This window comes from Drosophila melanogaster, chromosome 3R (assembly GCF_000001215.4).
Source record: "Drosophila melanogaster chromosome 3R".
NCBI lineage: Eukaryota > Metazoa > Arthropoda > Insecta > Diptera > Drosophilidae > Drosophila > Drosophila melanogaster.
Window position 1 is genome coordinate 25764766 of NT_033777.3, and position 27694 is coordinate 25792459.

Consider the following 27694-nt stretch of genomic DNA (forward strand, 5'->3'; position numbering starts at 1 on the left):
CCCCTTTGGCAACCGTGCGAAAAGGTTGCGGCCAACGTGGCGTATGATGAATTCAATTGTCTACCCAAGCATTTGCGGGAGATCACTTTAGAGAAGTTAGTTGATTACATAGAATAAATGAGTGGCTATAAAATCTGTGTGCTCTGCGCTTTATTTTAGATTTTAAAACACCGGCTAGTTCTTGTTTCTTTAAGCTTAACGTTTAGTTTAAATAAATCTCAACATGTTTTGATGATGACGTATATCTAAGCAAAGCTATGTACTAACTTGATTTCCTCTTACTTCTCCTTTTGCCCCTTTTTCCTCAAACCCTTAACTCTGATTGCAGCGCACTCAATTGGTCCACTTCCGTTGACCGTTCGATGGGGAAAAACGTACATCAGCAGCTGCTACCTACCCACGTTTGCCAGGCCAGCAGTTTTTCTTTAAGGTAGGAGGGCTTCAAAAAGCTGTGGCTGCCACACGATGAACACAAAGAACTAACCAAGACCACAAACCAGCCGAAAAGCGAGGACTTCCCTCGCATTAGCAGTCAAATAATCATACGCCGCATTGTCCTGGGCCTACGAATTTGGTGGTATGCAGAGGCGGAGGCATGTGTCACAGCATCTGTTGTGGATATTTGAATGTGCCATCAACAGGGTCCATGGAAAACGTTTTCATATCAGAGGAACGACACTGGGTATGATGGGATAGAGGAACTTTAAACTGCGGGCCTATCTCCAAAGGAGCGGGTGGAATGGGGGAGGTGAGTGCGTCCTCGGATACAGATAGCAACCACTGCCAGGAGCCAGTAGTCTGCTGTCCCTCAACCACATCGTCGTGCTCACACTGCTCCTGTGTGCAGGACGAAAATTTACCGCTAAGCATTTGCCAACAACGTGCGAGTGTTCAAAGGACAAAGGGGCTTTTGGGGTGGGGAAAAAAGGGAACTGAAATGACACGCGACTACTGGTCGGGATCATGGAGGTCATTGTAATCATAACGGTGGCCCTGCCCTCCGGTTGAGACTTCCCGAAACAGGACGAAAAAGTGCACTGAAAGGGCGCCAAATTAGTCAAATCGTATAATGGGCAAATCGTACAGGGTGCATGCTGCATAATATCTTAGTAATGTGAAGCTGGCAATTCGAAATACTTTCCTAACCATTGCCAATATTAAGCCCTATACCATTTATATATACTCATCGCCTTTGGCAGACGAACAAAAGCAATCGAGTGGAGCGGCTTTTCTTGATATTCTTCGCTGAGACGCTGACTGCGACGTTGCTGCTCTGCAGCAGTGCTGCTTTCCCGCAGCTTTTCCTCTGCTTTTCCGCTGCTTTTGGATGATGGACAAATGGCATCGCCAAGTGAGCAACTAAGCAGCGACAGTTTTTATGATTTTTCGGTTTCATCCCGCATTTCTCTTGTTTGTTTTGCAATTATTTCCCCTCACGGTAACAGCTTGCTTCTGTTATCCTTTTCTGGTGGTGTCTGGTGTCCTGGTACTATTGTCCACAGTTGAACAGAGTGTGCGCACCATTATTATCAGCCCTTCTAAGTAGTCGTCCTGCCCCATCCCAAACGACCAGTCAAAAGTTAGGCAAATAGACAAACAAACAGAGAACTTATCACTTTCCACCTAATTGATATCAGTTGACGATTCCCTTTCAGCGCCAAGTGGCCAAAAAGTTTCTGATCCCCCAGGGAGCTCGACCAAGTGTTGGCCAATGTAAATCCGCTTACAGTGAAGTGGACTCATAAATTATTGATTTGATTATGTCACCCGCTGGCCCGACACTCAGCCACTCAGTCCCACAGTCACTCACTTTCGGCAGGATGTTGCGGCAGCTGCTGTCCTCGCCTGGTATTTATAAAGGATCAACAAGCGATTATGTCCTGCCGGCACTCGGCGAAAGGAGAAAACTGGGCAATTGGACCCAGCTCGGCAAGTGGGGGAGGTGAACGGCGAAGAGGTGACCTCAGGTCGCCAAACGAAAGTGCTGCCGGATTAGTTGACATATCGATGTCAACTTTCCGTTGCCCATCGCCATCGTCATCTCCAATCTCCATCTGCCTTTGTATCTCAATCTGATGTTGTATCTGATTCAATGCGGAATGCATTATTGATGAGTGGATTCCGCTTTTTGCGTTCGCCTTTTTTTTCGTTGGCCATTTGCATGTATGCCCGATGCTCGTCTATTTATAGTCGTCGGTTAACTCGATTGCAGAGTCCTTGGCCGAAAACCCATAAAAAAAAGGTACAACCACCGCCCACCTGGGATGGCCTTGCCACATGTTTGCCATTTTTGTGCTGAGAGAATTTCAAGACGATTAAGAGCAAGAGTACTTCCACTTTGGGATGAGATTGGGTAGGTTACAATGTAAAGAATTGGCCTGCACTTAATTGGTAAAAATTGTAAAATTGTTTTCGGTTCATGAAGAAAAAATTGTCGGTTTTTTACATAAAACATTTTATTGATTATCCGAACCTCACAACTTCTATTTCAAAAGAGTATTAACACAAGCGAAAGTCTGGCGATGCATATATTCAGTTTATCCTTTCGTCTTGGGCAACCTTTGCAACCATTTTCTTTTCGTGTCCTCCGTGTGTTTTCCAATCCTATCCCACTTCCGTTCTCCCATCCTTCGAATCCTTCCGTGCTTATATGCCATTTGAGTGCCTGTCATGTTTGTCGGACGGATGGAGCTGGGCGCACTCAGAGCTGCTCGATTGATGCTGCTCACCAATTTCCCATTGACCTTGGGCGGTAGGAATTTCCCATTTCCCCCAACTAGCTTGTAATTAAAGTCCTTCGCTATCTGCGGTTAGTGGCTTGCATATTCTGCGTGTTAGCTGAAACAGCGCAGTCACTTCGACACTCAAGAGATCTTAGTTATCAACATTCCAGCAAAGCTTTATTCTACACAGAGAGAAAGCAGTTGTCATAAACTGTAAACATGTTAATTTCTATACGTGTAATATGTAATATTATATTTATTATTTGTTGTAGTAATTCTCTGTAAATTGCAAATGAAAATCCTGTAGCACAGACAAGTTTTGTTCACTGTGGGCCCCGCAGGTTTTCAGAATGTGTTAATCATTTCACTTGGCGCACGTTTCGTCTTGGCTGTTTTGGGTCATTTGAGGGTCTTCCTTTCAGGGGCGCCCCAATCCGTTAATTTTGGCCAGAACTGCCTGTGTGTCCCTCCAGCACCCCCTGCCATGTCCATCTCCCTTGGTTGTCGTCCATTTGTAGACATATTTGTCGTGCGGTCCGCCCACTTTGTCACTTTGCAGTCCACGTCTACCGCCCACGCAGCCCTCGGCTGTTGGCTTTTATTTATTTGTTTGCCTTTTGTTGACAGCAATTTAAACGCTTCAATGGACTGCCGCCGCCCGATGGCCTTCAAGCCAACACCCACCACCCACCCCACTGAACCGTTAGAGCGCAAAAAGGGTTTCGCAAATAAGTTTCACCTCGTAAATTAATTTCTCCACCTCTTGGAAAGCAGATACATTTTGTTCGAGTGTCTGTGTTGGTGTAGGGGATGGAAAATGAGGGGAAAGGGTAGATTCTGCTCAAGACACGACCTCCGCCAAAGGTCAAAGGGATTTGTGAACTAATTAATTACTCCTCCATCCAAATGGCTGCAAAATAAAGTGCGAACATAAAACAATGACACGAAACGACCAATATTTAAACCAAAAATTGTGTGGTTATTTGCATTTCGATTATTTCATTTGATAATTTTATTTGTTAAATATGCAAATTGTTTCTTTTTTGGCCAGGGCTAATTTTCATTTGCGGATTACCAGAACGAGTGCGATATTATTTAAATGGTTTTTCGCTTTTATTGGAGTGAGATATACCGACCATTGATTGGATATGTTGTAATGCCCTTTGATTTATTTTTGTAATGCAATTGTATGCATACATGTGTGCAGCGAACAGTTAAGCTTCTTGCAGCTTAATAGCTTAAAGTCCTTTATTGTGCTTTCACAAATGCTAAAAGGAAAGTGCCTACTGCATACCATATGCTTAATATAAAGTATATCTAATTCATTGTCCAAACATATTAAGATATATTTAAAAAGAATTTAAGAACAGCTTTTGATAATAATAAGCAAGTTGTCAAGTTGCATAAATTTACAACAGTATGAGTTATGTATGAGTTAAGTGAATTCGTGAGTTTCCGGTTAAGCCTTCAGTTTCCCGAATATTTTCCATATAAACCCAAACCTTTCATCCTTTTCAGCGTGTCACTTTAGCCGAAGGCTAATCATTGACCCATTCCCTTTCAACCGAACAGCTTTCACTTCCTGTGCGCACAAGGACCTCGATAAGGTCGCTGCTCCCTATCCTGTTTTCTAGATCCTTCGGGCGCATTGCCGCGTTTATGTGATTCAATTTACTTCGATTAGGCATTCCAATTGGTGGGGGGAACTGACAGATGTGCCTTGTCATGGCTGACAGATTTATATTAAGTCGAGGCGGGAGCGTTTAAAATTAAAATGGCTTTTGCTCATCAAGTTCCGTTCTGGAGCGATAAGCGCGAGAAGGAGATCAACCTCCCAGTGTGACAGCTGTTGCTGGCATGTGTATGTGTGTGCGTGTGTGGCATATTTGGATATTGTATATTGCATATTAGGACAGGACATTCCAGCAAACAGCCAAAACTGCTTTATATCCGGTTGCGACGCCGGTTCCAACTTTTCCGTCGTCCAGACAACACCACGTGCCCTCCGGGACTTCTTCCGCCGTCCTCCTCCGCAATTCGGGCTCCTCGATCCTTGGCCCTCAGCTCTTTTCCTTCTCCAAGCTGTCACGTCGCCGTCTGATGGAAAACTGTCAACTTTATTGCTCATACACAGAACGAATTGTTTAATATTTCTATACTCATGTTATAGAAAGTTATTGTTAATATTCGCGCTTTATAATTAATTTTTATTTTTAAACAAAACAGCATTTATAAAAAAAAAATATTTTCATTTCATTTTTTATGTATAACTCAGCTTAATTCACATAGAAAACGTCTAAGGCAACAATAAGGATTTATTATTTATATTATTTCTTTGCCTTTTTGAAAAAAAAAAACATTTTTTTAATATTTAGTAGAGTTACTTTAGTGTAGTGATTGTCTCGTCTGTCAATCTCCGTCACCACGTAGCCCAAAACTTCCGGACAGCACATATTTTGACTCCGGCATATGGTGAATCGGATTTTGCAAGCAGAATTTTTCCGGGGAAAGCCTCCATTATGTGCATGGCATTGCACGTGTCTCGTTGTTGTTGGTGAGGGGCGGGAAAACGAGGGCGGGAAAGCGGGGGGCGTTAAGCGCCCAAGCGAACAATTGAAAAATTAACAGTATTTATTTATGATGAACAACAAAAAGAAAGAACGGCGATCCCGATGAAGCTCATTCGCAATTCCTCGCCTGAAAATCGCACCACCCACGCATTTTCCGCCCACCCTTTTGGAATTTTCCCACCATTTCTCCGCCCAATTCAGTGCGTGCTCGGCATGGAAAAGTGGCGAATAATGCCAAGGGCCAGAAAACGAAAACGGCCAGTTGCAACAATTTTTTAATTGGCGCGGAAATTGCTGATGGAATTGACGCAATGAAAGGCAATTTCGGACTACAAGCTGCAAGGTTGTTGGCCAATTTGCTTCTGAATGCAAAACGAGATGCTTGAAAAGTGCGAAAGGGATAAGGAAATGGCAACGTATGTATGTATATGTGGAAAAGTCGAAACTATCGAATGTCTGGTACCTTTTACCTAAAATAAACCATTCATGTGATCAAATCCATTTCAATATTCAGCGGGTCTCGGAATTTAGCCAATAAAGTCATAAATGAAATGGGGCCAAGCTTCGATTGATACCCTCCTTAAAGAAAATATCAAATATTCAAGCAGCTAAATCTGCTCAGGTGCCCTTGGGCTATAAATTTCAAAGGTAAATGGAAATCAATGCAGAATTATAGCACATTAAAGCCATAAATAAGATGGAAATAAAGGCGAACCCGATCCGAAATGGCAATGGGCAAATCGAGCTGGTCATTTATTTAATTTTTCGCACGATTTCAGCATTTGCCGTTTGCTGCCCGGGAAAAAGCCGCAGGCCAAGAGCAAGTGAGATGGGGCAATGGAGAAAGCGAGACGGAGACAAAGGAAGTCTGGACGAGATAGAAACATCAGTTAAATGACCGCAAAGAGAAGCACAAAGGGGGTGGGAAACTGAATGTGCGTACGTGCGAGGGGGTGGTGGAAAGTGGAATGTGGAAACTGTGAAATGGGAAAGTGGCATCGTGTGAAGTGTCGGGCAAATAAATGGGTGGAAGGAATAATATCAAGGGGTCACGGCACAGGAAAATGCAAATAAAGGCAAGAAATACTGAATGGCAATAGGTGAGCCACTTCGTGCAAATGAAATTACCCAAAGACCCAGAGAAGCAGTGAAACATATATGTACTTTGTACATGAAACTAAGTGCAAGCCACATGAAATGTATGCAAATGTTGGAAATGCCACCAAACACAAGTTCTCGAATTTCAAAGAAAATATGAAAAACTCATTCGTATGCCCCCGTCCAGAGAATAACAAAGAATGCGACAATTGTAGCACTGTGGAAAATTGGGGTGAGTTAACATCAAAGGCAGCAGTGAAAGAGACGGCTATAGTAACATTAGAGTCCACTTTTACCGGCAGGGGAAATAATTGCAAAACAAACAAAAGGAAAACGCGTCCCAACCGAAAAATCATAAAAACTGTCGCTGCTTAGTTGCTCACTTGGCAATGCCATTTGTCCATCATCCAAAAAAGCAGCGGAAAAGCAAAAGGAAAAACAGGGGAAAAGCAGCAGAAAAGCAGAGGAAAAGCAGCGGAAGAGCAGAGAGAAATCAGATCCGTGGCAGAGCAGCGGCAGCGAAGCCAACGTCTCAGCGAGCAGAGAAAATTCTTTGCGAAATCTGCAGAAAAAAATCGCTTCACTCGATTGCTTTCGCTGGACTGCCAAAAATTCGGCGAACATGGGATTAAAATTGTTACTGGTCAGGGCTGAAATGATTTAATTTCCATAAGAAATTGTTTAGAATTGCTTATGCAGCGAGTATTTAAGGCACCCTTTAGCAGACTTTGGGAAAGTCTTCTTTTGCGAGGAGAGACGCCGTTATGATTACAATGACCCCCATGATCCTGTGTCATTCCAGCTTTACTCACACCAACCCCAACCTAAAAAAAACCCCTTTGTCCTTTGAGCACTCGCACGTTGTTGGCAAATGCCTAGCGGTAAATTTTAGTCCTGCACACAGGACTATGATGAGTTTTAGCGTTTGTGTTGAGGGACAGGATACAGTCGGCCAACCCGGCTTCTGGCAGTGGTTGCTATCTGTGTCTGAGGACCAAAGGACTTAGTTCCATTTCTCTATTGGAGTTGGGCCCGCAGTTAAAGTTCCCCAAACCCACATCGAATATCTGAACCCATTCCGCTTGCTGAAATGCCAACGTATTCCATGGACCTTGTTGACGGCACATTCAAATATCCACAACAGATGCCAGGACTGGCTCCACTCCTGAAATTCCCACTCTTGGTCTGTAGACAATGCGGCGTATGATTACCGGACTTCAGAATTGTGTGGTAAACTGCTTTGCGGTCTTGGTTAGATCTTTAAGGCCAGGCACACGTATCAGCTGTTATTTTTCTCCTGCCCTACTAGTTTTATTTTTTTGGGAGGAAGTTGCTCAATTGAGAGCGCTGCAATCAGGAATCAGAGGTCATCAGACATCAGTTGTCCGCAGGAGGCGAAGGCGGAATGAGAATCGGAATCGTGAACTTAGATATGACCGTCGCAATAAGCGATTGCCGGAACAAATGTCGCTAACGGAGAATCACCGCCTTTTCCGATTGGCCAAAAAGTGTTGACAATGCCATTTCTCAGTGGACCCCGGGCGGGAATCCCGCTCACGGCCAAAGGCATCTGTTCCATGGCTCCTCTCGAATGGTTTTGTTCATTTTTCAGCCAGTTTTGATTAATGGTCAGGCGGTTTGAGCCGGCGGCGACTTTTTTATTTGGCAATTATGTTGTTTAGACCTCGCAGCAGATTTCGCACCTCGAACATTTTTCATGCACCGAAACACGGAAACGCCCACTCATGGACTTTGATTCCATGTTTTGGGGCATGTCACTGGCATGCGCCGTCATTAATTCTACCATTTCCCAGCCCCCTGGACTCCCATGAATTGTCTATACCGACCGAGCTGTTGTTCTAGCCGCTTTCATTTTTCAAAACGGATTTCAGCTTTTTTCGACACTTGACAAGTGTTTTCGACTTGCGGCAGAAGGTGTCACAAGCCATGGACAGATTTGAGGTTGATTTCGTTGGGCAGGATGTACTTCTCAGCAATTTTCGTGGGCGGAGAGATATGCAAATGTAGGGCGTTTATGGCTTGAATTAAGGACTTCTATCTAGGCGAATTGTTTTTGTTTTGTGTTTTGTCTGCATTCAATTTTTATACATAGATATAAAGTCACTGTACACCTTTACACGTTTATTTTTGAACTAAGAAAATTGTCCGTGTTATTTATAGTCTATTACATTCTTTATTTAGCGACAAATACAACATAACGGAAATAGAATATAATCTTAATGGTCAAGAATAGATAGATGATATCAAATTTGGACTAGACGGCACGCTTCGATTTCCATCGGGTGCCATTGTGGGGCAGGGGACTTTTGATATTTGGCGATAGGCAAGTCCATAATCGCCGACTTCCCAGGATCAGGGTCAAATTATTCCCTAATCCAAGGTCATAGGTTCGATCAGAATAATCGTGCATTACTGAGTTTTTGATGACCGTCACTACTTGGGTGCAAAACAGTGCTGCTGGAAAGAGAACGGCGAATATGTTGACACCTAAGACACTGACTATTCGATAGAATATCACTAATTCTTTTCTACCAGGATTCATGTAAGCATTAAAAATAATGTAATTGGCTTTGACTAAATCAAAAAATCCAACACCGTGCTTATGGGCCAACATGAAGTTATCAAATAAGGCCACTGCGCTACCGATGGCCGCGTAAAATGAGAACCATATGAAATATCGCTGATTATTGTGTCCCACGCAGTTGCCCACAAAATTGCAGTGGTGATCGCGTTTCAGAATGCACGCATCACAGATGTTGCAGTGCCAGGACCTTGGCGGTACATTCCTTTGGCATATTTTGCAAAAATGCCACAGGTGCTCTTCACCTTTCATTGGCTGCTGCATTTGCGGCGGCAAAGAGTCCACAGTGTTCAACGTCGTGACGCACAGCCTTAAGTTTTCCAGAATATTGTAGACAATCCAAGTGGTGACTAAAAAATGAACCGCCTGTCCAAACAATCCCAAAAACTGTGGCATTACGTAGAAAGCTTCGAAGAAGTAGAAAAACAAGATTATGCAGACATTTATGGATACTCCCATGATATCTGTCCAGGATTTGATGGCCCCCACGCGTCTTGGGATGTTGATGGTCTGCATTTGAACTTGTGATTGCATGATGCCCCGAAGCTGTACAAATACATGAGAAATTTTCATCAATCGGATACACGGAGAAACTGTAATTTTGGTGAATGATGCTGAACACTATGATTAAAATACAAAAGGTGGTATATCATGTCAGTTTCAATATAGTTAAAATTTTTAAACTTGCTGATGTCGTACCGTTTGATCTTCCACTGGGCACCATCATGGGGCAGAGGACTCTTAACGGTGGGTGAGAGGAAAGTCCAAAAGCCTTTTCCGCCCAAAATCAGCTTGAAATTCTCCCACAAGCCCAGATCGTAGGTATCACTGTAAAACTTATGCAAAGTGCCATTATTTTTAAGTACAGATAATTGCATAAGCACCGAAGATACAGGGGCTGCAAATACGTAGGTGTTTAGTATAAGAGTGATGACCAGCCAAAATGGAGGTAAGTTATCCCTAGGGATATTTAGGAATATCAGGTCCGAATAGCTAAAATACTTTAGGGTGGCAATAATATGGGTAGCCAAGGCCACACCAGTTCCCAAAGCCATGAAGAGGGTGAACCAGAAAAAGTATCTCTGATTATTGTGTCCGACGCAACTGGCAGTGAAAATGCAGTGGCGGTCCCGCTTCAGAATGCAGCACTTGCACAATATACAGTGCCAGGATCTTGGAGGCATTAGTTTTTCACAAACATCGCAGTAATGCCACTGGTGCTCCTCTTCCGGCTCCGGAATTTGCCGATCCTTTGGCAGGCTCTCCACCGAAGTGCTTGTGATATGACACGCAAGCATATTGCCAAAGATATTATATGTTATAAAGATTGCCACTAGCCAGCCGAGCTTGTACATGAATCCTTGAACATCAAACAATTGGGGTACCACGTAAAACATTTGCAGGACCACAAAAAAGATCGTTGTCACGATTACGAATAGTACTGCGGTCGGATGGGAGATTCGAACGAATATCTTTGGATTTCGACGCGCCAAGTACTTGGTGCAGGCCCATATCAAACACATAATTTTCCGATTTTAAAATTATATATAATTCAGAGTGTAAGCTTGTGTTTTCTGATTTGATGTTGACGAGTTAAGCATTACGTAAAAATTTTCTTTAAAAACATTGCTTAATTTTCCAGTGAGTTCCATCATGCGGCAAAGGACTTCTCAGCGAGGGAGATATAAAAGTCCAGAGTCCTCGCTGACCCATAATAAGCTGGCAGTTATTTCGGAAACCCAAATCGTGATGGCGACTGGAAATTTGATAGTACGTTGAGTTTAACTTTAGAATCTGCACTTGAAATCTCAACATGAGGGCAGGGAATCCGAGGGCAAATATATTGAGAATCAAGCACACGTACCGAAAGTAACTTAAAGATTTTACTGTGTTTCCAAAACCAGCCTTCATTCTGTGCAAAAGATAAAAGCTCCTTCCCACATCAACAAATAGGGTTGCCATGCTCATGAAAATCCCAAATGCCAAATAGAATGTAAGCCAGAAGAAATATCGGTGATTATTGTGTCCGATGCAAGTGGCTGCGAAGATGCAGTGGTGGTCTCGCTTCAAAATGCAGCATTTACACAGTGCACAGTGCCAGGATCGTGGAGGCATCAGTTTCTGACAGATATCGCAATAATGCCACAGGTGCTCCGTTCCCGGTTTCGGAATTTGCCGCTCCTGAGGCAGACTTTTCACTGCTGAGCTTGTACGGTAGCAGGCCAGCAAGTTTCCCAGGATATTGTATGTTGTAAAAATCGCTGATATCACAAAGAACTTATACATAAAACCATCATGCACATCGGGGGCCACATAAAAGACCTGCAGCGTGAAGAAAAAAACCGTGCTCACCAGTAAAAAAATCACTGACAAAGGATGTCCTATGCTCACGGCCTTCTTAGGATAGAGATTGGCATATTCGCGGCACCAATCATTTACGATACACATGATTGTAGGATTTTGAATACAACACCGTATTTTCCACAACTTGACATTAGATGAAAATAAGTTATGATTGGCTTGTTAAAATCGATATATATTTTTCAATAATTTAGTAATACGTCTATTAATTTAGTGAGACTGCTTCATCTGCCAATGTGCACCGTCATGGGGCAAAGGACTCTTCAGCAAGGGCGATATAAAAGTCCAAAGTCCTCGTTGGCCCATTATTGTCTGGCAGTTCTTTCGGAAACCCAGATCGTAGGTGCAATCAAAAATATTATAGTAGGTAGAGTTTTGGCTTAAAATCTGCATTTGATATGCCAACATAAAGGCAGGCATATAGCTGGCGCTTATATTCAAGAGGAAGGCAATGGTCTCAAAAGTATTGCCAGTATAATTTTGGAAAAAAGTCCTAGTTATTAAATTAAAAATCACAGACGAGAGACTCATGAAGTTACCGCCATTCTGCAGGATAAACATACAAAATGTTGCAAAGCTTGTGACTAAGCCGAGCGTTAAATAAAATGTGAACCAGAAGAAAAAGCGTTGATTATTGTGTCCAATGCAAGTGCCCGTGAATATACAGTGGTGGTCCCGTCTCAAAATGCAGGTGTTGCACAAAACGCAGTGCCAGGATCGTGGCGATCTCAGCTTTTTACACGATTCGCAATAGTGCCACAGGGGCTCATCCTCTGGATTCGGGCATCGGGAGTCCTTGGACAAGGTGTTTACCGATGAGCTAGTCATATAGCAGGCCAGCATGTTACCAAGTATGTTGTGCGTTATGAAGGTGACCAATATCCAGTAGAGCTTGTAAGCAATGTCGCCAAACACTTTGGGCGCAATGTAAAACATCTGCAGTGAGAAGAAGAAAGCTGTGCTGCACAGGACGAAAACTATCGAAAGTGGATGCACTATCCTCACAAAGTTCTTCGGGTAGCGATTGGCAAAGTAATGGCAAAATCTATTCACGTAGCACATTTTTTAGGATTTTGAAAACTTCTGTTGTAAATTATAGACTAAATAGAAACATTTACATCACAGAAGAAGAAACGCCAACCCGACATATTATAATAGAATTTATTCGCTATCTTATATTCAAAGTTTTTACAAACAAAATTTACACTGTCTGCTTCTGGAACCACTGAGTGCCATCGGTAGGAAGAGGACTTGAGATCGTTGGAGAGAAAAAAATCCAGAAGCGCCGTTTTCCCAAGACCATATCAAAATTTCTTCTCCAACCAACATCATAGCTGCGATCGAGCATCTTATAGCATGTACTATTCCGATATACCATTATCATTTGAAAGACGAACATGAAGAGGGGGACGCCAAAAAGAAATAAATTCAGTTTGAAAAGGTTGGCGATTGTGTACTTCCATTTGAAATCAGCATCTTGGGTTGTATCCTGGAACATTAGCAACAAAGGATCGACGACCAAAAAGGCCTTGTTTGTCCAATTCAAAATGCCATTGTAGACGAGCGCCTGTCCGCTGCCAAAGCTCAGGTGAAACAAGAAGGCAAGGAAATACCTCTGATTTTTATGGCCAATGCAACTGGCAAAGAAGGTGCAGTGGTGATCCCGCTTCAGAATGCAAATGTTGCACAAACTACAGTGCCAGGACCTCGGTGGCACCAGCTTTTGGCATGTGGAGCAGTAGTGCCACAGGTGAGCCTCACCTGCCACAGGATACTGTCTTTCCAGAACTAAGCTATCGACTGAGGTATTGGTCATACAGCCGAGCCACCAGTTGCCCAATATATTGATGACTGTATAAATTCCCATAAACCAACACAATTTGTGCCATATACCATGGGGATCAGTTATTTGCGGCAAAACGTAGCATAATTCATAGACAAACAGCAATCCAATCAGACAGAGTAAAAATATTGCACAAAACGGATGAAGTAGGCCCATAACTTTTATGCGATGTAGTTGAAAGTGACGATGAAACCCTTCCTCGGCTCGAAAACACATTCTTCTACTCCAACCGCAAGTAGATCTTAATAAAACTCGAAATCGAAGCATTTATAAATGACAGACGTATTGTTAAATTTATCAAATAAATTATTTTTAATAGACTTTGGGCACCAGAACTGCCTTGATTTGGAAATATGTATCTAACTGACATAATCGCATCACCCACTGAATTGTAAAAATCTGGCATTGTATGTATGTGTACTTTGGTGGGTGGTTTCAAATTCAATTTCTTTTCCTTTTTAAGCGGATTATTGCGAAATTACGTTTTATAATTGCTGGCGTCATTTGTGAAGGCAGAAAATTTTTATTTAAGTGGCGCTTCTAAGTGAATTCTACAATTCAAAAGATTTGGCTTATGGAATGTTTTCACCTAAAAGTTTCTCAAATTTTTACTTCATTTTCAAAGCAGTATAGGCAAAACCTTGCTTATAAAGCAAGCTTATAAGCAGAAAATAAATTGAAATAAAAAAAACAATGGAGGGAAAAAGGGCATCAGCATGGCAAAATATGGTATTTTGCAGCAGCTGTATGTTGTATAAACAAAGAGCAGAATAAAAACAACGAGGAATGCATATCAAATACATGTAGGAAACAGCTGGGTTAAGTCGACTTCATCAGCCCAGCGACCGCAAAATGGCAGCTGTCGGCCAGGTTTAGACCGCAGGAACGAATGTTGTCTATTTCGCATAAATTTTTATGAATTATTAATATGAACTAAGCATTTTGAATGTGGCCTGGTCGGGTGGGAAAGCTGGTGAGGACGCGGTTTTTCATTTTAAGTTCACTGAGGTGTATGGCACACCTATTGAGGTGGTTTTTCTTTTTGCCGTAAAGTAGAGTGGCAGTTTGCTTTTCGTTTGCATAAAATATGTACGATGGGGCGGGGCGGGACTTTCCTCACTTCGTGGCTAAATGTGTTTGCCGTCTTTGGCCTAGACCGGAAGCAAACAAACAGCCATTTTGTGCTGCTATTCGACGCAGCCATTTCCGGCAGCCACTCGGCGCCGTCGATGTGTTTGTCAGTCAACCTGTGGCTTGACTTTCCCCCACTTTCGCTTAGCTCTTTCTTTGACTTTCTGTGGGCACTACGAGTCATTAGCATTTGCTTGGTGTAGGTGGAGGGGCATACAAAAAATGAGAATGGCTTGCGGAGTTGGCAACTGCTTTTGGCCAAGTTCTCGCATAATTGCCGAGTTTTGCTGCTAATTTAAGATGCTTTGCCCCCATGGCAGTCAGCTCGCATTCGGTGTCTTTGTTTGATTTCATTACGAGCGGAGACTCTCAACTACAGACAGCTGTGCCGCAAAGTTTTTCGCAGTTAGGAGTTTGCACATTTTGTCTCCCCTCGTTTTTATTTCCCTGGGAAGGTCGGGAGTATTACTGTGTAATTTGCAAGCAATTACCTGGTAGGGGCAACCCACATAACTTTCCCCCATTAGCCCATATCTGCCAGATCTCACGGCGCGACTTCTTGGAATGTAATTGAGTTTGGAAAATGTGTAAAATTAGATATGTGCGTGTCTCAAGCCAGGAAAGCACCTGCGTGAAAAGCCAGATGAAAGTGTGTCTATCCACATATAATCGACGGGGAAATACCGCGTGGTATGAACAATGTTGAGTATATTTTTTATGACGTTGCAATTAAAATATTGTTTAGCTAAAAAAAATGACTATGATTGTACTGAATAATATACTAGTGCTCCCATTCACTTTATACTCAGAGGAATTAACTTACAGAGGATTCAAAATTTTAGCAGGAACACAAAATCTGAGCAATTTCGAATGTCACAAGCTTATAGAATTGCCTTCTTAGTACTCCATTTAATGTTTTGCCATTTCAGGATAAGTAATGATTGTAAGTACTGGCGCACGTGTGCCAGGTATGCCATTAATATTATTCTACGTTGAGAATATTCTTTTTTTAGGTTAAGATCCCTTTCAGTCTCAACCATACTCAGCAATTACTGTGCAGGCCAGGTTGCACACTTTAATTTATTTTGCTATTTATCTAAGCTTGCGGCAAAACATTAAATTAACATATGTGCCCCTGGCAAATGGGATGCTTTCTGCCCAAAAACCTTTATGCTGCTCTGAAGATATTGCATCAGAATGCTCGGTTGGCACCTGGTCTCGATTTATTGTGCTCGATTGCTCCGAGCCAATGCAGCAAGCAAAATTGTAATGAACCATCAAACGGCAATTGAAGCTGTTCAATGCTCGGCGGCAACGTTGCGTATGAGTGATTTCGCAAAAGCGAGCCAGCTGTTCTGCTCGTTCGCAGTGGATGCTTTTCTACGAGAACTCCATTTTGTTGAGTTGCCTCGGTGCCAAAATATGTGTGCCTGTATGGCATGTAAAATATTTGGCACTTGCCACACAAAATGGCTTGTCATTTGGGCGAAATGAGTTGGAAGTTTCACGTAAACGAAACGAAAATTTTACTTTTTTTCATTTCGCCTTTGCAAAATATGTTTTATTTATTATTATTTTTTTTTTTTTTTTTTTTTGGGTTACTTCGTTTTTGTAGCCGGTCGCGACATATTTTTCGCTGCTCATGTTGTTGTTTCATTTTCGTTTTCATAAATTTTTCATTTTGCATGTCAATGTTTTGCGCCTTCGACATGTGTTTGCAATTTGCATGAGGTGAGTTTGGGTTTGGTGGCAGCATAGCGTGCTTGTGTGCAAAAATTGGAACGAACATGGCCTGTGTTTGTGTGCAGGACCTTTTCGGATACAATGTCTGATGATTGATACTCTGTGGGCGTAAAGTATTTACCTTATGTGATTAAAGCTACCTGATACCAAAAGTTGGCAGAGCATAATTTGTTTACACGCATACAAATTATAGGAATTTGAGCTCTGGTTTGATTAATACGGACTTCAGTGATTGAATATTAGCATGCAAAATACTTGTAAACTGATAAATTAGAGTTGCGACAGAAGAGTCTGCAGCAAATGCTTTTCTACTATTCACAATTTAATTAAGCCCAAAATGGTATTGAACAGGAGTCAGTATAATTATCCATAACAACGTTAGATCACTTATAAATAATTAAAATAATAATTCTATGCATATCCTTATTTCTATCCAATCATCGCCCCTTTTTGTTAGTCCTGAACTGAGAGTGTTTTACTGTCGTCCTGACCTCTTGGGCCACCTATATATATCCATATTGACATCTTCCCATATGTGTGAAATATTGAAAACCTAATAGTGAGGGAGAATGCCGGCTAGCACTTTGGGTTTTTCATTATTTTCATAGATTTATTGCGAAAGTTTTGTGATTACTTTCCTTTTTATCCCAGCAGCCTTCGTCTGCTGGGGGATATTTTCATTTTTTTGTTCGCATATTTTTCATGGCATTTTCCGAACAAGCCGTTTATGTGAATGTGGATCAGACCCAATTGCTGATTGACTTTGCCCCAGCTGGATGGCGCATAAAACTTGTGAAAATGGCCGAGATGGGAAAATCCTTAAAAGAGTCGTGAACTATTTACGTTTGGGTCGTAGTCTCGCATCCGCGCTACTCTTACTGAAAAGCAATTAAAAACTAATTACAGTAGATGAATGCCGGGGACGAAAAATGCGCTAAGGCATTTAATAAAAATTTAAAACTTAATTCAGTAAATGCCAGACAGCGATGTCGACAACAACAACGCTGTCAGGTGGGTGACAACGCGGATAATTAGAGGAAAAGGCGTGCAAAGAAAAATACAAGGGGTGGGAAGGGGAGGAGAAACGGCTGCCGCCACGCACACCTGACTTTGTTCTATCCGGGCAACGTGGCGTATGAGCAATTAGTAGTTAATTGTAAAGTTACCCCAATTGAGGGGAAAACGACGGCATGCAGTCGTGACATTGACGACGAGGATGAGCCAAGGATGGATGGCGCAGGATTGCAGAGGGAAGGGATGGGTGTGGCACAAAGGATGCGATAATTAAGTAGCAATTTTTGCCACTGCAGCTGAATTTTTAGCAGTTTGGCGAACGTGTGAGCATGTGTGCGCAGTGTTTGATAAATTATCGCTGGTAATTAGCGTATCAATGGCGACACAACAAAGTCCCGGCACGTTGAGCAGCTAAGCCTAGGTAGAAATAATAAAGTAGCTACCCTGACTTTGAACTCGGAAAATGTCAATTAAATATTACCCTAATAATTCAAACGCAAGGCATTAGCACGTGGATTAAGTCGGCAGGACTAGCAGGACAGGCAAAGCACTTTAAGCAATGCTCTCTGACTAATTGAAATGATAAACCCGGCTAAAGACGGCTAAAATCATTTGGCAGGATAACTAAGCCAGGCAAGTAAAAGACCAACTAACCGAGAAATGAACAATGGCCACTGGCTAAGCCAAATAACAAGAAAAAAAGAATCAAACACGCAGGATACAGAAACAAATGGCACACAATCCTCGAGCGAAACCATCTTGGCCAAGTTAGCAGGACCAAAGAACCAGCACTTATGTAAGCAAAGTGAAGCCCAGCCAGGGAAGCGTTGACAAAAATCAAACAATGAAAGCGCTGTTCAATAAAAACAAAAACAGATCCAAGAGATGAGCAAAAAATAAAGGGGCAGAGATAAGGTGCAGAAGGCAAACGGGTAATCCAAGGCAGGGCAAACAGCAAGATAAAAAACAAAGGCAAACGGGCTGTGAAGGTTCTTTTTGCTCTCATTGGGCCAAAATGAAGTGGCAACAAAAACAAAATTGTTGGCAAAGATAGAATGAATGTGCTGGCTAATGCTGAAGACATAGGAAAATGAAATTTAAGCGAAGTGGGATAGCACACACACAACAACGCATAGCAATGCCAAAGGATATCAAGTGTGAAGAGTGCTTAACTCAATAAGGACTCAATGACAGGACTCATGCGGCCAGAGCTTGAGCCCTTTCTGCCCAGCATCCTTTGAGCGGAGAGAGCTAAAAGCTGTAAGACTAAGCTTTTTTGCAGAGAGAACCAGTGAGAATGGAAAAACACATACGCTCTCTCTAACTCTCTCTCTCTCTCTCTCTCTCTCTCTCTCTCTGAGAGAAAAAGAAATTCTTCTCTTTGAAGGAATTTGTTTACTGACCAGTGCTCTTAGAGTTCCTTCAGGTGGCATACTTGTTACAGCGATTGTAAACCAATATAGGCATTTCAATTATTAATTCTACAGCCATTTCACATTTTCTAATTATATCCTGCAGATATCTGGCAGCAATTAAAATCCATTTTAAATAGAGCAATTGGATTCAGTAGCCATTTATTTAGTAAATATCAAATTAATCTAAATTCCACTCGATTGACAAAATGTAGACTTACTTACATGTTATATCGAAGTGTCCTTGCTGGTTACACAACTTTCCTGGCCTGCAGGCTAATAAGTTCTCAATAACTGTCTGGAAAATGGATTTAGCTCGAGACTTGGACGCACACCGTTAATGCAATTAGGACATTAACCCCTTGGTGCCAAGATGATGGATCGGGGCCGTTGGCTGGTCGTTCCCTGTATCGTTGCTCAACTAATCCGTTTTAATTCTTACGCCACGTCCTTTGAACTTTGACACGCCCAGAGACACGGACACAGCCGAAGACAGCTATCCATGTCAAACAGCTGCAGCGGCGCCTAAAAGAATGCTTTGTTTGTCTTTCATTATGTGGGCTTTGTTGGGGCGTGGCAGTGTCTTTGTTTCGGCTTCAGCTTTCAGCTTCCAGCACTGAATAAATTACATTTTTGCTCGAAATGTATGTCGCATTCCGTGTGTCATTGACGCCGCCCTTTCCCTCAAGAGGTCACAACTTTTGACTTTGTCCGGCATGGGAAAATCACTTATTGCTTCAACAATATTTGATTATAATTAAAATGATAATTCGATTTTCATGGCAATTAAACTTCATAGGCGTGTTTGGGTAGTATTAAATTTCTATAATATACTTTAACATCTTTGAAGAAATCAAATGGTTCTAAACGTAAATCTTAATTAGAAATGCGTCTTTTACTATATATACTGGTATTGATATTCGAAGCATTGGAAATTCGATTTATTGATTTCGCAGCGTGTTGTTGTTCGCACTTAATGAAATCATTTGGGGCCAGAAAAACACAACACGCAACATCAAGCATACGCCATGTGGCAAAATTCATTGACTTCTGGCCACCCTTGGCCGAAATGAAAATGTTTAGTCAAGTGTTGCCTGACCTCCTGCTCACACACACACTTACGCAGAGCACATGCTCAACTGAGCAGCAGAAAATACATGGGAAAACAAGCGCTTTTCCCATTTTCCCCTGGAGGCAGCTATTTTTAAAGCTTGGCTCTTGGACTCATGGAAATTTCATTTGCCTGCTCAGGTTCCTTTCGGCCGGATCGGCCTAACTGCGGTAATTACTCACACTTGACCCGAAGGGTTGTCCGGCCGGGCGAAATCAACTCGATGGCTGAGCTGGATGCAGATAAATTGAAATTTTCCGGTCTTGCTGTACAGAGCGGCAGGGGGAAGTTGTAAGCTAAATATGAATTACAATGTTCCAAGCGGTTGAAATTGCAACTGATGAAGTTATGCAATTTGTGGAAAAATATTTGCCACTGTCCTTTTTTCTGACTTTCTGTGTGTGGTATCGAGTTGATTGGATTAAAAGCTACTTCCCCGAAATTCGAAAAATCAGTTTGCTAATACCAAATAAGTTGTTTTCCGCCCAACCGGTGACAAATAAATCCTGACCTGAGTTTGGCTGCTGGGTTATTAAGTAAATGTGGTATTGGCACAAGTTCGACTTCACATAAATCCACTTGTTATAGTTCACTAAACATACGCACACACGCACAAATACGTCCAGAAATAAACAATACTTTATTTACAATGTAATGACATATAAAATGGCTGCCTTTGCCATTTCTTGTGCTTTTTCTTCGTCTGTGTTCCAGTTTTTTCAGGTTTATTTGCCAGCGGTCAGTTGCTTAATTTCTTCGCTTTTATTTGCCACAATTTCAGCATTGCAGCATTGCCACATGAATCTGGGTGTGTGTTTATGTGTATTTGTGTGCGAGGTGGGCGTGGCCACGCCTCCTCCAGCCCACAGATTCATTTCGGTGCTTGCTGTGCTCTTGCCTTTCTTATTTATTTTCGTAATAACAATAAATTACATTTTTCTTCGGGTTTTCCCCTCATGCGAGTGTGTGTGTGTGTGTGCTCATTTGCTAAGTTGTTTTATGTGGCTGTCGCCTGTTTGTGGCTTTTTGACATTATTTGGATTAAGAAAATAAATCCTGGCCATGGCTGGACAGCAATTTTAATATTTTCACTCCACCCCTCCAGCGGCAAGCAAACTTTGATTTTCATTTTGTTTCTTTTTTCCCCAGTTGTGCTCAGGGCAAACCAAAGTTTTAATCTATGGAATGGCTAGAATCAAATTTTGGCTCTCTGGCATAGAAAGTTTTTCAGCCTGAACTTGTCATTTCAGCAAAAATACAATTAAACAAGGTAAATACAAAATTCCCACTCTGCCAGTCAGGATAATGCAATCGTACGTAAAAATGATATCACATAAAGCTCATGGGTTAAACGTAAAAACAGTTTCTATAAAAAATTCAGCATGTTTACATGCTGGCATTTTAAAGTGAGGAAAATGCAACAAGCTCGTATTTTCATTTAAAAAAAACATTACACATTGCAAAATTTAACTAAAGGCAATAGTGAAAAAACTATGCTATCCAGTTAGTACTCACGGTTCCATTAAATATAAACCATATTTGCACCTTTTTCAAGTGAGTATTCATGTAAGCGAATAAAATATTGAAAGCAATTTAAGTGATAAGTTCAAAATATGCAAAACAATATTTATTAAAAATTATTATAACGCAATGTAAAATATTTCAAATGTTATTGATGCATTCTTTCGAGTTGCATAACTTGCCATTTTTCCAGCATGTTTATTATTCTGTAAATATATTTGACAAACATGCACTGGCACATAAAAAAAAGCTGAAATTGACTCGAGTAAGAACCGGAAAAAGAACAATGAGCAGCGACAAAATATGTGTGGCATCGGGATGCTTTTTACGCGCAACATTTATTTCGCATTCGAGGACGTCTCTCAGTGAGATATCAAACTCATACACACAAGGAGGTACACACACACAAGCACACCTACAAAATGGCACACAATCGGTAAATGGCTTGCATTAGGCATAGACTTTCTAGACTTTTATTCAGATTTTCCCCATACATTATCACTGTGAAACTTCCAAAATATATAATTTCTTTTCGAATGTCACTTAAAGGATGGAAGTGCCGTTCTGAGCCGGAATACCTCTTCGAGTTTAAATTCGAGTCCACAAAAGCAGCCGCGCAAGTGGTGAGATTTCATTTTTACCTTTAACCAGGATAGATTTTTTAGGATTCAGCGACCACTGGTGCTCCTTCCAACAACAAAATGAATACATCATTAAAATTTATTGCGAAATGTATCCGATACGAGGTGAGGTTGTTTTGCAGACCGTAAACCAAATGCATGGAGTTAACGCAAATGTTTGTCCTAGTCGTCCTTTGGCACTCCAGCGGACATCATGTCGACGGGATCGTGAAGCTTCAGGAAGTATGGTCGGACCAGCTTGTGGTAGATAAGGGTAGAACCATTCCGTTCGGTGGGCAGCATGCACCAGATGAGGAAAGTACACTTCAACAGCCAGTAGAAGGGAATCATCGAAGTTAGCAGACTTGGATAGAATTCAATCACAGTGAAGATGCCAAAAGTGACCCAGTAGATCAGCCACCTGATGTCGTCCTGCTTCGTACTGGACTCGATGCCATGGATGGAAATGTAAGCAGGGTAAAGAACCCCAATGATGTTGCACAATAGCTGAGCGCACCAGCCAAAGACCAGGTAGAAAGCGCAAAACAAAATACTACCCACGAAAATATTCACCCTCTCCACACCGGTCTTCTCTTCCAGGCTATCAAAGGCTTTGGTCCACGGCTTGGACGCATCGCGCAGTGATCGGTTAATGTCCTGCTTGTAGCCGTTGAAGAACCGCTGCACCTGACTTACCTGGGCGGCCATTTTGCACAAATGAGAATTTAATGTATGTATCTAATTGTCAATCAAAATTGTGTAACGCCGCCGGCTTTCTAAATGCCAGTCGATTTTTTTTTTGTTTGCATTACAAAAACGACCTTAAATTAAGGTAAAAGCCGCAAAATGGTATCTTGTATAGAAAATTTAAAAATTTATATTTTTGAATCAGCTCCGTTCTTTTTTTTCTTATAGAAATTACCTCTGTTTTTCCTCTTCCTCCATTAAGTATAATAAACGGTTGCCTAGTTTTTGGCGCAGGCCGGGCTAAATGGCATAGCTTAGCCTAATTGCACTCAGCTTTAATGCAGTTGTGAATAAAGCAACGCCAGCGGCAGACACGTCATAATTTGGTGATTTTCCAACAGCTTGGCCCACCATTTCGCGCCAAAGTTTTAATTAAGCAAAGGCCAGGAGCACGCGCAGAATACCCCATTTAGTCCGACTTTTCGTTTATCCACATCAAAATTCACATTTTCCATTTCTTTTCAGACTCATTTTCTGCGGCAGACACGCACTCACAGCTTTGCATGGCTTCCATTCATTCACTCATTCAAAATGCTAAACAATTCAAAAAAATGTGTGTAACTATCCTCGCCCTTCCATTCGTCGCCTCCGACCTTCCATTTTTCCATTTCGCAGCAGCTAAATGTGTTGCGCTTTTGTCTAGGCCAACTGAATGTATTTTCGTTTCGGCCTTTTTCTCCTTATATTTTTCCACGAGTACCAACTCGGTTCATAATTCAAAAGCCTCTGACGGCTGGCTTTAAAATGCCTGCGGCTGTGGCTGCCATGTTTTATGTTTATTAGCTCGTCTAATTGAAATGTCTAATGGGGGAGTTTATGAAAAAAGCGGAAAATCCGCTTCCACCAGCTTCAGAGGCCTTCGTATTGCCACGGATCCAGGAGCCCTTCCAGCTCGAAATGCTTCACCATTTGCTTAATAGAGTCCTGGATGCCAGGGTTGAGATACAGCCGCCTTTTCATATCCATTCCACGCGGCTGATCCGAAAGTAGGGCGGCGAAATCCGCATCAGTTTCATCGGTGTTTAGCAGCACAGGTAGCAGCAGCAGGCCACAATGAACGGCTTAAGGAATATAGATTATCACTTTATTTATTTCAAAAAAAAAAAAAAGTACGAAAGACTTGGAAGTATATATATTTTGTTTGCATATTCATTTGCTAATCTCTTAGAAATTAAGTTTACCCACCGTAAAATCGTTTTTGCTCTGACTCCAGGTGAAACTGCTTTCGACTGGGCAACCTTTGACCTTTGAAGCCAAGTCTCTGCAGCTCCCCCACGAAGACATCGTGATAGACACCTCTCATCTTCATTTGCAGCTCACTCCGCACTTGCTCCACAGCCGACGTGTTGAGCAGATGATGGATGTCCAGGGTGGGCGAACCCCAGAAGGCGTACTGAAAGTCAATCAGAAGGACATCGCTCGGCACGCCCGCCTCGTATTTGAACATCATGTTGTTTGTCCACAAGTCGCCGTGGGTAAGGACATTAATGTGCGTTTGCTCTTGCTTAAAACAGCGGAGTCCTAGTCCCATATAATAGGGAGCCAGTTCGTCTAATAGTTTTGCGTGGTGTTCATAACCCGCCTGAGTTTTAAGGTAATTGGCACAGGACTTGAGGCAGCCCAGAAAGTAGGCACTAAAGCTTTCTGTATACCTATTGAAGAAGCCTTTATCGTATTCAGTGAGAGAGAAGTTATTTTCCAAAAGATTGTTCTCCAAAACCGCTGATGCTGCCTGCATTTTGGCCAACTTCCTAAGAACCAAACTCACATGCTGCTCATCCAATCTCTGAAGTCTCGGGGCCATCACAAATCCCTTGTAGCTCAGATCTTCCATTATGAGTGCTCCTCTTTGACGATCGATGTGTAGTATTTTAGGACATAGTTGCTCGCCGGCTAGTTCCTGCAATTTTGGTAACACTTGCTCGTAAATCTCCAGTTCCCGATTGTAAATATCATATGGGGCTTTCTTCATTTTCGTCTCCGCGTCTTCATACTCTAGAACAGTCTTGGCAATCAGATGTTCCTCGACTATGCTGCTGTACACAAGGTGTATGCGTGTTAGGATAGCACCATAGTTTTCTCCTTTCCCTAAAGCGGGATTTATAACCATCGATTCCACTCGAAGTTCGTTGTTCTGGTAATACCGACGCAGTGCCGCTTCCAGGTATTCAGCTGTGAGCCAAGCTGCCATGACTGCCCTAATCAGACTAAAATTGTTAAACTTAGCTACACAGATTAGCAGCAGCCACTGATAACTCAAAAGCTTTCAGTTTACAACTGAATAATAATTGCATGTCTTATCGCAATATAAGCACACTTTCTGTGACTGCGATTACAGTCACTTTGTTTATATTTTCGGTTTAAAAAAAAAAAACTCATAAATGCAAACAGATGTTTGCTTGGAAAACACAGATGGGGATTGATTTAGTTATAGCCATACCGCTTTGAAAAAGCCCAGTTCAATGGCAAGTGCCAGAAAGCCAATCTCGAGGTTATCCATTAACAAATTAGTATCGAAACTTTAGCTATTCCGTTAAAAGAACATACCTAAACTAATCTCACGAGTTTCCCAACTTGTTTTGCCTAACTTTATTGCCGTACGAAATATATGCCAGTGTATATATATGTAAAAAACCGGGCTAACATCACCCGTCCCATCAGCTGGTCTAATCGCATGCAAAACCCCTTTCACTCAGTTGGCCCGAACCCTTCCAGTTCGCCGGCTGCCAGTGTCACAGTTCGGGGCTTAGGCACCTCCGGTCCGGATTCAAGTTCCGGCTTCGATTCCGGCTCCGACCCTGGTGGTCTGCTGCAACTGTTTGCAGTGCGACGAATGGCGCACTCATAGACGTAGTTGGCCAGAAACACCGCAGGAGGAGCAGCTAAGGTTGCTTCAACCTCCGGACCTGGTGCTCCCATTGTAGCTACTGGAATGTCGACTGCAGACGTTGCTCGTTTTCCCATTGATGTTCCATTTCTAGCCAGAGATAACGGTCGATTGCAACTGTTTGTGCTGGTGGGTGGCTTCTGCTGCCACATGTGGCCTGTACCCCGCAGACAGTTGGCCTCGATCACTATAGCTACTCGGATTAGTTAGGGTTTGAGTTGGGTTTGTGGAGGGTTAATTAAAGTGCTCAAGACCACTTACCGAAAGAGATGCCAAGCAGGGAGCACATAAGAAATATGCAGTTCATATTGTAAATTGTTGCCAGTTGAAGAGCTCACACTGTTTTGTCGATGTATTTACAGATTTTTGGTTCAAGGACTACTTTCATCCAAATTAGGTTTACAGAATCGTTCTATACTTAGACCATTTTTGTGCATTGCCTTGGTAAAGTTTCTTGGCCAAACTTTCGACACTTGTTTTTGTTGATGTTTTTATCTTCTGAGGCTGCATCTTCTGCTGTATCTGGAATCCATTCAAATTGACGCATTGACAATTGTTTTACCAATTTTATCTCGCTTGTTTTTCGACAGTTGGCCAAAAAGTTTGTTGCCTCCATTCCCCAGCAACGTTTTGACAACTGCTACGGCTGCTGCTAGTGGCATTGGCATTGTTGCTGCATTTGTTGCAGATTAAAGTTGCCGCTACCGTCTTTTTATTCAATTTTCCTGCACTTTTCCCTTCTTTGCATAGCCAGAGAGATAGTTTATCAAAACATTTTCAAGTTGCAGTGCGGCTGCAAAAACAAAAGCACCCAAGACATCATCGATTTTCTCGAGTGGAATGCGCCTCGATGCGAAGTGGGGTTGTGGCTACAAGGAAAACAACTCAATCTCAATGCATGGCACTTAAGCAGCTGAAGGAGCAGTGGCAACAGTGGCAGCCACTTGGTTGCAAGGTGCAGATCCTGCCACGACAGCAGAATGCAATTTCTGGAGGAACGCCAAAAAGGGAGGCAGACGTCGCTGCTTGTCGAAGGGATTATAATCGAGTTTTAAAGACATTTTATGATCCCTTTCCGTTATTTACGAGTTCGTATGCGTCATAAAAGTCAGTTCTAGGACAAATTTACAAATGTAGAACTTAAATCTCTCTAAATCTAAATATTGCGTACGGTGAAAAACTTTAACAAAAAACAATTTACCCATTCATAGCCATATCACCTCTCATTTAATTCACTAAAAAGAAACCAAAGCCAGAAAGTTTGCTCATTTATAATTACGGAAATACAGTGCACTTGACAGCTGATTTTGATAATAAATACTCATACAATAAATGAGCATACATAAGCAAGAAAATATATACTTTCAGATCGAGGGGAGACAAATTAAATAGATAAGTTTGAATTTGAAATAAATTGAATTTTCAATAATTCTTCCCTCCAAACAATTGATATTTACTAAGACGTCTTGTACCCATGTGATTAATACATTTTTATTATTAGATCTTTGCCATAAACAAATTCATGTGTTTAATTTGATTTAGTGATGCTGTCAAGTCCCGAGAGTTTTCACAAACACCCCGTGAATATATTGCAGCTTCGCACAACTTCTCTGCCGCCCCTCGTGCACAAGCCAGTTCCGGAGCTGTGGCACCTCGAAGGACCTTATCCCATCCGAACGGGTTGCCACACGGAAGCGGGCCAGGCAAACGCTTGGCACGTGCATTTCATTTGATAAATGTTGTCGTTGTCGCCGTCGCCTTTGCCTGATTATGCAGCGCAGCCAGCTATGTGTTCTCCCACTGCCCGACTGCCACCAACCGTTGTGGAGCCACCTGCCTCCTGCCTTGCGCCTCCTGGTCCTGCATCCGCCGTGGATGCCAAAAACTTGCCTCGACTTCCGTTATGCTGGGTATACACCCGAATGGGTGTATATCTTTTTATTGCACACGCGCGCTTGAATATAAACCGCAAAAAGGTGAGGAGCGGAGAGCCTTGGGTTTTTGTATGCGGCATCAGGTTTTGCCTGTGTGTAAAATTTACACTGACATGAGCTAACTAGTCCTGTTTTTGTCCCGGTGTGAGTGAGTATCTCTAGGCTGTGTGTGTGTGTGTGTATTTGTACTTGTGCCGGTTGTGCGGTATCTGTGTATCTTTGGAAGCGGCACGTTGCCGTTGTAACTTGCAACTTAAATGCGCACGTGATGCGCTGCCTGCGCTTGCTTTATTGCGTGAGCTGCTCGAAAATTAACAAAGTTTTTCCTCAGGTTCCTCACTTTTTATTGTTTCTTTTTCATTTGATGCACTCAACAA

General features: G+C 42.2%; 8 protein-coding genes and 1 long non-coding RNA gene across 13 annotated transcripts; all 9 read right to left on the bottom strand.

Annotated features, from left to right (window-relative positions):
• Positions 1-8568: 8568 nt before the first annotated feature.
• Positions 8569-10604, bottom strand: CG17197 (uncharacterized protein). The gene is made up of 2 exons (NM_143168.4): positions 9693-10604; positions 8569-9614 (listed from the first exon to the last, which is right to left on the bottom strand). Exons 1-2 carry the CDS (start codon positions 10514-10516, stop codon positions 9566-9568), a joined length of 873 nt encoding a protein of 290 aa, NP_651425.2. The 5' UTR covers positions 10517-10604; the 3' UTR covers positions 8569-9565.
• CG17198 (uncharacterized protein) lies at positions 8569-10604 on the bottom strand. Of its 2 annotated transcripts, NM_001300603.1 has the most exons (2): positions 9693-10604; positions 8569-9614 (listed from the first exon to the last, which is right to left on the bottom strand). In NM_001300603.1, the coding sequence occupies exon 2, from the start codon at positions 9564-9566 to the stop codon at positions 8667-8669; it is 900 nt and encodes a 299-aa protein (NP_001287532.1). In that variant the 5' UTR covers positions 9567-9614; positions 9693-10604; the 3' UTR covers positions 8569-8666. The 2 variants fall into 2 exon arrangements, with proteins under 2 accessions (NP_001287532.1, NP_651424.3); NM_143167.2 differs by lacking the exon at positions 9693-10604 and having other exon boundaries at positions 8569-9634.
• Positions 10523-11472, bottom strand: CG17196 (uncharacterized protein). Of its 3 annotated transcripts, none has more exons than NM_001276046.2 (2): positions 11385-11472; positions 10523-11315 (listed from the first exon to the last, which is right to left on the bottom strand). In NM_001276046.2, exons 1-2 carry the CDS (start codon positions 11439-11441, stop codon positions 10611-10613), a joined length of 762 nt encoding a protein of 253 aa, NP_001262975.1. In that variant the 5' UTR covers positions 11442-11472; the 3' UTR covers positions 10523-10610. The 3 variants fall into 3 exon arrangements, with proteins under 3 accessions (NP_001262975.1, NP_001163735.1, NP_651426.1); NM_001170264.2 differs by having other exon boundaries at positions 10523-11270; positions 11346-11472; NM_143169.3 differs by having other exon boundaries at positions 10523-11472.
• Positions 11473-11510: 38 nt separating this feature from the next.
• On the bottom strand, positions 11511-12433 carry CG17195 (uncharacterized protein). The gene has a single exon (NM_143170.2). It carries the CDS (start codon positions 12414-12416, stop codon positions 11565-11567), a length of 852 nt encoding a protein of 283 aa, NP_651427.2. The 5' UTR covers positions 12417-12433; the 3' UTR covers positions 11511-11564.
• A 69-nt stretch (positions 12434-12502) lies between these two features.
• On the bottom strand, positions 12503-13540 carry CG4956 (uncharacterized protein). Its single transcript, NM_143171.2, has one exon. The coding sequence runs from the start codon at positions 13462-13464 to the stop codon at positions 12556-12558; it is 909 nt and encodes a 302-aa protein (NP_651428.2). The 5' UTR covers positions 13465-13540; the 3' UTR covers positions 12503-12555.
• An 8023-nt stretch (positions 13541-21563) lies between these two features.
• Positions 21564-22533, bottom strand: CG4960 (uncharacterized protein). Of its 2 annotated transcripts, none has more exons than NM_001300604.1 (1): positions 21564-22533. In NM_001300604.1, exon 1 carries the CDS (start codon positions 22455-22457, stop codon positions 21933-21935), a length of 525 nt encoding a protein of 174 aa, NP_001287533.1. In that variant the 5' UTR covers positions 22458-22533; the 3' UTR covers positions 21564-21932. The 2 variants fall into 2 exon arrangements, with proteins under 2 accessions (NP_001287533.1, NP_651429.1); NM_143172.2 differs by having other exon boundaries at positions 21769-22533.
• A 698-nt stretch (positions 22534-23231) lies between these two features.
• CG31380 (uncharacterized protein) lies at positions 23232-24690 on the bottom strand. Its single transcript, NM_170242.2, has 2 exons — positions 23682-24690; positions 23232-23557 (listed from the first exon to the last, which is right to left on the bottom strand). The coding sequence occupies exons 1-2, from the start codon at positions 24685-24687 to the stop codon at positions 23346-23348; spliced, it is 1218 nt and encodes a 405-aa protein (NP_733121.1). The 5' UTR covers positions 24688-24690; the 3' UTR covers positions 23232-23345.
• Positions 24691-25053: 363 nt separating this feature from the next.
• Positions 25054-25706, bottom strand: CG31093 (uncharacterized protein). Its single transcript, NM_170243.1, has 2 exons — positions 25645-25706; positions 25054-25576 (listed from the first exon to the last, which is right to left on the bottom strand). Exons 1-2 carry the CDS (start codon positions 25688-25690, stop codon positions 25185-25187), a joined length of 438 nt encoding a protein of 145 aa, NP_733122.1. The 5' UTR covers positions 25691-25706; the 3' UTR covers positions 25054-25184.
• A 1170-nt stretch (positions 25707-26876) lies between these two features.
• On the bottom strand, positions 26877-27619 carry lncRNA:CR43631 (long non-coding RNA:CR43631). Its single transcript, NR_048490.1, has one exon. It is a non-coding gene; the product is annotated as a long non-coding RNA:CR43631 (long non-coding RNA).
• Positions 27620-27694: the final 75 nt, after the last annotated feature.